The sequence below is a fragment of the Protomyctophum parallelum genome, assembly GCF_964188405.1.
Source record: "Protomyctophum parallelum genome assembly, chromosome: 8".
NCBI classification, from domain to species: domain Eukaryota; kingdom Metazoa; phylum Chordata; class Actinopteri; order Myctophiformes; family Myctophidae; genus Protomyctophum; species Protomyctophum parallelum.
This window is the reverse complement of record NC_139703.1, coordinates 3202131-3211951: the sequence shown is the minus strand read 5'-3', so window position 1 is coordinate 3211951 and position 9821 is coordinate 3202131. Positions and strand designations below refer to the sequence as shown.

Sequence of the window (9821 nt, the reverse complement as noted above, 5' to 3'; positions counted from 1 at the left end):
TGTTATGTTATGTTATGTTATGTTATGTTTTGACAGTAGATCAGGCCCAGAATGATGTACTGTACAGTAGCTAAACATCCGTCTACAGCAGTGGTTCTCAACCTGTGAGTCCACACCATTTTGATAAGGAAGTGACAACCTTTTTTAATACCTAAAAAAAGGACCATTACTGCAGCAAAAGCAAACTATACTATAAAACATTAGCCAAATTGTCAAATTTGAGAGACAAATTTTAGAGGCACATACAAATAAAAATAAATAACCACTGAAAAAAAGAAAAAGAAAAAAGAGAGAACCATTGGTCTACAGTACATGGCTGGATTGTCCCATTGCGATTCACGTCTTCACTGCATTGTGATTTTGGATAGTCTTTTAAATCTTAGCAACTTCTTCACAGATTCCTTGACCTCTTCTGTCTGCAGGACATATATGATCGGATTCAACATGGAAGGGAGGGTGTAGTTGAGAGACAAGTTAATCATCCTAGCATTGTGATGGATATGTTGGTTCAAGCTCATGGTGATGATATATGTTAAGTAATTAACGCCCACTAATAACAAGTGACTTGAGCAGGTCTTCATGGCCTTAAATCTCTCCTGAGCGGTGGCTATTCTAGCGCATTCTGACCGGGCACCCATTTTGGTGTCAGCATCATGTTTTGCTTCAGCTATCTAAAAATAGCAGATCTACAAGCTCATATCGCGCCACCGAGTGGCGCGATACGAGCTTGTAGGTCTGCTATTTTTTTTTTAAATCGAAGAACGACTGACATTTTTAGAATCTGATCTCAGGTCAGAATGGGTTCATCAGACCAGTGTGTGTCTGGCGGAAACCTCGTATGAATCTGATCTCAGGTCAGAATGGGCTAGACAGAGCATAGCCGATACAGCAGTATACGTAGCCAAGATAAACAGCAGTGGAAGCCAGAGTATTAAAACCGGTATGAAATGACCAAAGATATAGTTGATGTATGTGTAGTTGTCTCTGCAGGCCTTTTGCATTACGGGCGCGATATCTATAAAGAAGCTGTTCAAAACCAGGGGCTTACAAAAGGACAGTCTGGAATGGAGGGCAGTTGCTGTAAGCATAAGAGCAACGCTGAAGAACCAGAAAGAGGCAACCATTGCATACATAGACCGGTGGTTCACGATCACGTGGTAATGCAGAGGGAACGTGATAGCCACCAGTCTGTCATAGGAGAGTGCAACCAGATTAAAGGTTTTATGACATTCATTTTCATTTATTTTTCTTTTTTCTTTTAGGTTTTATGACCTCAATTACATCCAAAAAACCTGAACTTTGAACATTCAGTGGATTTTCTGTGGTCTGAAGTTTTCTTTGGGGTTTTTTGGGCCTTTTGAGCTACAATGAAAACAGGCAACACAGTGAAACAGTGACATCTTCTGGCAAATCCCATTGACATATATGGGATTTGCAGGGTCTTACATCACTTACTGCCGGCAAATCAGAGCACCTGTTTGAGCCAGAAAACCCCAGATCACAGAAAATCTACTGAATGTTAAAAGTTCATGTTTTTTGGGTGCAATTGAGATTAGAAAACCTAAAAAAAACAAGGACAATTCCAAAACCTTTTTTTTAATGTCACAATCCCTTTAAGAGACCGCATACACAGAAAGATGGAAAAGAAAAAGTAGTACGTCCAACCACTATTGTAGGAGATCTGTTGGTTTTCAAATAGGAAAATGTCAATAACCTTTGGCACCAAGGTTGACATACCACATAAATCTGACAATGCCAAGCTAAAGACCGCAATATATTTAGGAGTTTTAAGATTGGAATCTAAATATATCACAGCCATCACTATACAATTTCCCATCACCGAGACGATGTAAACAAAAAACAAGAAGACATAGTAATACTTTGCATTGGGTACACCAGAAAAGCCACAAACTGTGAAATATTTTGGATGAATTAAATTTGAGATGTTTTTCCCAAGAGCACAGTTGAATGGGTCCACTGCACCCATTCCTAGTCAATATTATATACCGGCAGCCTTATTAGCCTAGTGAAGTATTTTGTAGTTGGGTGGTCCTCTTCTGCGTGTTTGTTGAGTTCCTGTCCACAGTCCTTCCTCTGAAGCAGCCACCCGATCATCAATGTTTATATTGCCTTCAAACTGAGAGCATAGTCCCCCTTTCTCTGACGTATTCATTGATGCAATCATGCTCCCACAAGATCAGGGCGTCAGAGTGAATGACGTCCAAGTAGCCCTCATTCATTTTCTCAAATTCATATTAGGAAAATATAATTCTAAAAGTAAAAAATATAATCTACATTTTAAAGCTAGGGTAAGTGATGTGTTTTTGTTTAAGCACAATGTTCTGATAGTAATCATTGCTAGTATAGTGTTCAGTAGCAGGAGTCTCTCCATCTCTCCAGCTCTTCAATAAAAAGAAAATACATTTGCAGGTGCATTGCAAACTTTCAGCGAATCAGGAGAGAGTACCCATTTATATCAGCTTCATTCGTTTATCGTGTTCCAGTTCCAATTTTGTCTGCTCATTTCTTTGTGTCATCACTTCCAATTTAACTTGTTTAATCTGTATCCTGTCTGAGTTCTCTGTCCTGATTGGATAAATTGGGGGGCATACGTTAGTACGACGTCTCGTAAGTCTGACATACTCGGCCGGTTAAGACTCACCCGTGGCTTCCGCGTGCGGTTAGGGTTAGTAATGTATTGCTACGCATCCGATAAAATTTGGTATCCTGACCTGAAATTGCATTTTCTGTTTAAGAAAGAGCTGCAGAGGCCCAGACGGTTAGCTCAACCGTCTGGGCACCTTGGCTGCTGAGCCATCCTCGCGGCGTGTTGTGGGTTCGACTCCCGATCCCGACGGCCTTTGCCGCGTGTCTTCCCCCCAGTCTCTCTCCCCATTTCCTGTCAGATTACTTTCAACCTCAATAATCAATAAAGGCAAAAACATAGCCCAATAAAACATCTTAAAAAAGTAAGACGTCAGAAGATTCATTGTTCCGAAATTACTATCCCTATCTCTAACCCTAACCTAAACCTAACCGCAAGCATGGAAGCAAACCTAAACCTAACCGCAAGCACGGGAGCAGTGCATGTTCGGACTACCGGGACTTCGGATCTATGGGCAGTTCCCCTGTGGGCGAGGTCGTGTGCACACATCCGCCTGGGTGACGGCAGACTGCTGGGCGAGCGCTGGCGCTTTTGGCATGGGGGGGTCAGATCAACATATGGAATGAATTCTGTACTGGCCATATATGGAGCATGTCTTGAGTGTACAGGGTTTGATGAGGTAGATCAACATATGGAATGTTACAACAGGTCAGCTTCATATATGGAGATCTAAGGGTGGCAGCGGGGGCAGTGTCTTGAGTGTACAGGGTTTGATGAGGGCCCAGGTAGGGCTGGGCCTTAATTTTGGGGCCTGTTGAGAACTCTACTTTTCGACTCCGGCTGCCGAGCGCGGCTGCACTAATAACTTTGGGGCGTGTCCATCTAGAGTTTGAATGGACAGGTATCAGTCAAAAGGGAGACATCGAAGAGGAAGGACGAGTGGGGAAGGATCAACAACATAATGGAATGTCAGAACAGGTCAGCTCCATATATGGAGATCTAAGAGTTTGAGGTTTGAGGTCAGATGTAGAGTTGCTGGCCGGCTCCATATATGCAGATCAGGTGATGATCGTGATGTCACACAAATATTATTGTTCAAATTAACTTAACTTAAAATGACAAGTAAAAGTCTCATGGATACTAAAGGGGACAAACTGACTGAAATAGTGAAACAGTTCACAAACTGAAATTATTAGAAACTAAGTCAAAGATTGATTTTTTCCCCCCCTTGGCAGCATGCCCCTTTTAACTTTCTTATTGTTGTCATTTTGTTGAAGCTTTAATGCAAAGGGGACAAACATCAGGTATCATCAGACACCTAATTAACCCGGTGAATGTTTATACATGGACTTTTGGCTCAAGGGACTGCAGGTTTGGAGCACAGTGAACTGAACTAAAGCACAGGGAATTACACTATGATAATGTTTTGAACCTAATTGCCTAAACCCCGGGACAACGCTCCACACGTCCCAGACTCTTCTCCCTTTCCGGCTCCAAAACTGTGGAATGCACTTCCCATTGCAGTCAGAACTGCAGCATCACTCCCAATCTTCCGCCGTAGTCTGAAAACCCACCTTTTCAGACTCCATCATGGCCCATAGCACTTACCCTACCCCCTTAGATAGCATTTCCGTAGACTTAGATAGCATTTGATACAGACTTATAGCATGTTATGTAGACAGCACTATAATTGCCTTGTATGTAGTCATAGCACGTCATAGTACATATGTATAGCATAGTAGTATATATGTAGTTTATATGTATAGTTTCATTATATATATATAGATATTCCACTGTTACTTTCTTAGCTTACGCATGTTTCATGATAAATGCTTTTATGTGATGTATTCCCATGCTTTTGTTCTTGCTTAATGTAAGTCGCTCTGGATTAGTGTCTGCTAAATGCCTAAATTGTAAATTGTAATTCTTTGTGTGTTCAGCGAACTTGGTTTTGGTATCGGACAACTTCTGTACCTATTTCCGATGTCTGTTGGTGTAACACAGAAAAGGTCAATACATCGTGTATATTAGGGATGGCCGTTAACCGTTAATAATTGATTTAATTTTAATATGAATTTTATTTTGAGTGGTTACTCAAAGTGCTTTAAAATGGTCCATTAATTCATACATTGGGAGGTGAATGGTGAACAGTCATCACCAGCGTCCTCACTTCCCACATTCACACACCAATGGTGGCAACCACTGGAGGCAATGTGGGGATCGACACTTCGACATGTGGACAGAAGGAGCTGGGATTCGAACCGCAGTCCCACGGATCATTGGACGACCTGCTATATAATACTTACTAGCTGTGCCACACAGCCGCCCCATTACACTTGCAACCACATGTGACTTCCACTAAAACTATATTCTCTTTGTCGACTAGTACACACAAAATGAAGCACGCAAAGAGAAGTGGTGTTTTGGATAGTTGTTATTAGGAAAATAATGAGGTTACTTGTAACTTGTGCAATGCAAAATTAATATTGCTCTAGTCTAGTACATCAGCAACACCTGCACTAAAAAGGCAATCGTCAGGCCCCGGAGGCCAAAATGGTGCTCTACCGGCCACACTACCCCTTAGCCATGCACTGCTGCCCCTACAACAAACTTTGCCCTCCATGAAATCGGGAAGACTGTGTGATGCACGGAGGACAGAGGAAATAACCCAGAAAATCTGTATGGTGGTCCTGCCCGTCAGCGTGGTCCATATTGACAAGGGGTTTCAGGAGTTGTGTGCATGCGTTCACGAGTCACGACAACGGACGCAACCTTGTGGCACGGATTTTGGTACGACAGATGTGTTGGAAAGAAATTGGTCCTTTTCTTTACTTCCTATAGGTCTTACCTATAACAAAGGCTCTGTTCCATTTCTTACCACAGTGGTTCTCAAACTTTTTAATTTCAAGGACCCACATAACGGGTCCATTTTGTTCCACTTGTACACTCAGAGTTACACACAGACATAAAAAGCTAGACGCCTCCTCAGGCTCTGGGGTGTCTGTATCTCAGGCATTTTAGGGAAGGCAAGCTTCGGCGTGCGTCACAGAAGGGGACATTCGGCAGGCCAATCAGAGGCAGGTGGGGGCCGGTTTATTTGTAACCCAGGGTGCGTTCTGATATAGTCACTAAGCTCACTGATGGGCCCTCTGGCCGTTCGTTTATTCAAATGCACCCTATAGATTCTGACAAGTCCCGGAGAAGACAAGCTGTAAAAGTAATCACTTTGAGTGGCAGTAAGGCTCCCCAAATATGGCGGCCGCGATATGGTTGCTCACAATGAACTGCAGCGGCGAATGAGGTATCTAGGTTTCTAGATCTATGACCACACAGTAAACCATCATTTCTGTTACTGAGTCTTTAATGTCTCTTATTTGGCATTGAAGCAATTTACAATTCAGGCATTTAGCAGACAACACTCTTAATCCAGAGCGATTTACAGTAAGCAAGAACAAGGACAACATTTAAGGTTTAATTTTTGTATAATCCTTCAAAACTAACTATGATGGCCACTAGCTCTATAAAGCAGGGGTTTTCAACAGGTGGTCCGTGGTGGTAATTCATGTGGTCCCTGACCATACATTTAGTATTATGTATTTAATACATATTATATTAGGATTTGTCTGTCTTTCCACTACTTGAGAAACCATGTACTGAATGACCTGGTGACCTATACAGTATCAGTTAGAATCTCAAAAGGGGGAAGTGCACTGGATTGTCAGTCATTATTATTAGGAAATGATTAGTAGTCAATGGACCATTGGTTGAGAAACAATGGGATGTACAGGTATACACATGGGATGCATAGCAAGTAATACAAAAGCACTAATCTTTTAGCCCATATCCTTCCCCCCAACACAACAGTGGTCCCCAGGTTGATCCTAAGTCAGAGTGGTGGTCCCTCCCTCGTTCACAATCAGTTGAAAACCCCTGCTATAATGGAACAAAAATAAACAACACTTGTGACCTATTTGAATCTCACAACTGACAAAACATTACGAAAAAGTAATAATACAAATCTTTAATTTACCCCTCGTAGGGGCGAGGTTTTCCTCCCCCTATAGCCCTCCCCTACTTGGTGGGGATTTTCTTGGGCGTTGTCATGTTCTACTATCGTCTGAAAACCCATTCTGTGAGCCATAGCTGGCTATAGTGACTTGACTTTCAATCCAAGAAAGGCAGTTACCAGACTGGTAATTCTGTCAGAACAAGTGAGGGAAGCCTCACCCCTATATGAATGTCAGACGCCGTTTAAGGCCGTTTCCCTGCTGCACCAAAACCTTGAGAGAGAGAGAGAGAGAGAGAGAGAGAGAGAGAGAGAGAGAGAGAGAGAGAGAGAGAGAGAGAGAGAGAGAGAGATAGAGGGGGGGGGGGGGGGGGGGGATATTATTACTACACAGAAATTACAGTCATGCTTACAGTGTGTGTATTGAAATGACGATCATACTTGTTTTTCCAGTATTTGGATTTCAAGGTCCAACTTTCGGCTCTTCCTCTTGTCATTTTCTAGTTGGAGATCAGCCAACTCAATCTGTTGTTTTAAGTGTGTGGTGTACAGACTGCTGATAGTTTGTGAATCCTGTTAAACACATCAATTAATTAGCATATGCACAGCAGGAGCAATTGTGCATTGGGGGTAAATGTTAATGTTGATACTCACTGCTTTGCGAAGTTGGATCTGTCCAGCTTCTGCATCTGTTGGTTCCTGTTAGGAAATTATGTTTTCTATGACAACCACATCATGATTCCTTAGCCATTATGGACTTAAAGGGATATTTCACTTAAAAAAAAACTTTGTCCTTTTATCGTCTACTCAGGCTTACATTCCAGACAGTTTTGTTTCAGTATTTAGATATTTGATATTCATTTTAGCTGCCCAGCCCCCTTCCTATACAAACCCATTAACATCAAACATAAATTTTAACCTCAAACCTCAAAACTCAATTTTAACCATGATAGATTAATCGAAAACACACATGTTTTCTGGTGACTGATATTATCTAATACGTGAGGGGGCCGTGTTTTTTCATTTACATTTTTCATTTATTTTAAATAATTGTTTTGGAAGAAGAACCGCCTCCAGGAGGAGGCCAGAGGAGACTAAAACATTAAAAAAAAAAAATGAAAACAGTAAATTATAATAAACATGGCCCCTCATGTATTAGAAGGGCAAAAAAATATGAATCCAAACTCCTTCAGTACCACCTGGTGGTCACCAGTTTAGGCTCTGAGTGCCAATTCTCCCATTATAAAAAAAGAGGACAAAAAAAAAATGTAAAAAAGAAAAATTGTAAAAAAAAGAAAAGAAAAAAATATATATTTTATTTTTATTACGTCTTGTCGGCCTTGGCACCCATTGCAAAGACGTCCATAAAACGGGATTACGGTTTTGGCACTTAAACAGTTTTAAAATGGAGTTTGAAGTTACAATGGGCTCGTATAGGAAGGGAGAAGGGCAGCTAAAATGAATATCAAATACATAAATACTGAATCCATTTATTTTTAATAAGTAGTATAGCATATAAGTAGAATAGCCTATTTAAAGAAGATGACTGACATGATACAGTGCTGCCTCTGCCTCCTCTTCAAAAATGCCCTCCACCTGCACATTCAAAAGAACAGTGGGATTTATAGCCTATATTGTTGACCGAGTGGTGACAGGTGTCATAAAATTACAATACTCACTGGATCATCTGGTTGATTCACAAGGATCATGGCCCCTCCCGACACTGCAAGACAATGTCAGACCTTTAATAATGGATCAGACAGTCCACATAACCCCATATGAGTGGTTGATTGTGTTCCTGCATGTGCACTGAACTAATGTTGTTTGAGAGGATAAGGGTACCGCTGTCCAAAATTCAGAAAAGGTAACCGAGGGTCCCCAAAGGGGCTAGGTAGAACAGTAGTATTGCACAAAGGCAAAGTCTCTGTTAATAGTAACACAGCACAGTAGGCTACAGGAATTCTCATTACTAACAAATCTCACAATCTCACTCGAATCACAATAAAATGGAATACAGTATATTTAGCACATGTTTGCCACATTTTCAAAGGAAAGATTAAGCTGATAGTGATAATTAGTCTATGAATGAAACAGAAAACATATTTTTGGGTGACTTACTTTGGGTCAGTGACACTGTGACACATACAACTTAAATACTAGGCAGGTAGTGAACTTATAAAAGTCCGTAAAATAAATACACATTCTAAGCTGTGTTTCTGGTGTTTTTCTCTCCTTTAGTCCTTGTTCTGAACCGAAAGACAAGCTCTCATCAAGAGCACCTGTGCTAATAATAACACCTGCACTTGATTGACCCGCACACACACACTTGTATCTAAAAATAGTGTGATTCTTCCACACATGACTATGTGTGATTAGATAGTCACCCCCCCAGGGACCCCTGCATCCCTGGGGCCTGGACTTGCATTTTGTTGCTGTTGTCTTAAATTTGAATCCTGACATGTAATCACCTACATTTAACTCCCTCCACAATGACGATGTTGGCCTCGACTCCTTGGTCGATGTTGGCTACTTCTTCTTCGTTCAGTTCAGCGACTTGGTCAGGTTTGAGTCCAGAGTCGCAGTTGGGCGTATCTTCGTTGAATCTCATAGTCTAGGCAGGATTTCAGAAAATGTGCTTATTTAAAGTGTTAATTTATGACATACATGTTTTTAGGGGTATTAAGGGCTGCTGAATCCAAAACTGAATCCAAACCACATTTTCACACAAACTATGTATCACACATTCCCGGAAGAACTTGCCTCCACCCACGCGGCATTCTGCCGCGTGGGTGGAGCTTCATTTCCATCCACCAGCTGTCTAAAAACCAAGAAGAGACGCCGGCCACGAGCGGCTTTAGGCATCTTCATGATGCTTAAGGTGTGCCTGCGCTGTATGGGTATGAGTAACAGCATCTCCGCCATATGTGGCGGCTGCCAATTATAGCTGAGACAGCACAATACTCCAGACTTTTTGGGCATCCCAAGTTGTTGGAACCCTATAACGACCATCCTTGGCTGCCAATATAAAAACAAATAGTCTGAACCAAGTAACTGAAACGAGCGACTATTTGGACTGCTCAATGATGAGCTCACGAATGATGACATGCAGATAAAACTGCAGCTTTCTACCAAGAAAGATGATGTACTCTCAAACTAACCTGGATTGGATTTATCTGTACTTCAGCCTTTAGTTTAAACCATCCTGAAAAA

At 41.5% G+C, this 9821-nt stretch overlaps 1 protein-coding gene across 1 annotated transcript; it reads right to left on the bottom strand.

The window, feature by feature from the left end:
* Window positions 1–336: 336 nt before the first annotated feature.
* On the bottom strand, window positions 337–9219 carry LOC310863758 (olfactory receptor 51F2-like; the record flags this gene model as incomplete). Its single annotated transcript, XM_083772253.1, is given in 4 exon segments — window positions 337–368; window positions 371–612; window positions 1132–1248; window positions 9080–9219. Coding segments are annotated over 4 exon segments (531 nt in total).
* Window positions 9220–9821: the final 602 nt, after the last annotated feature.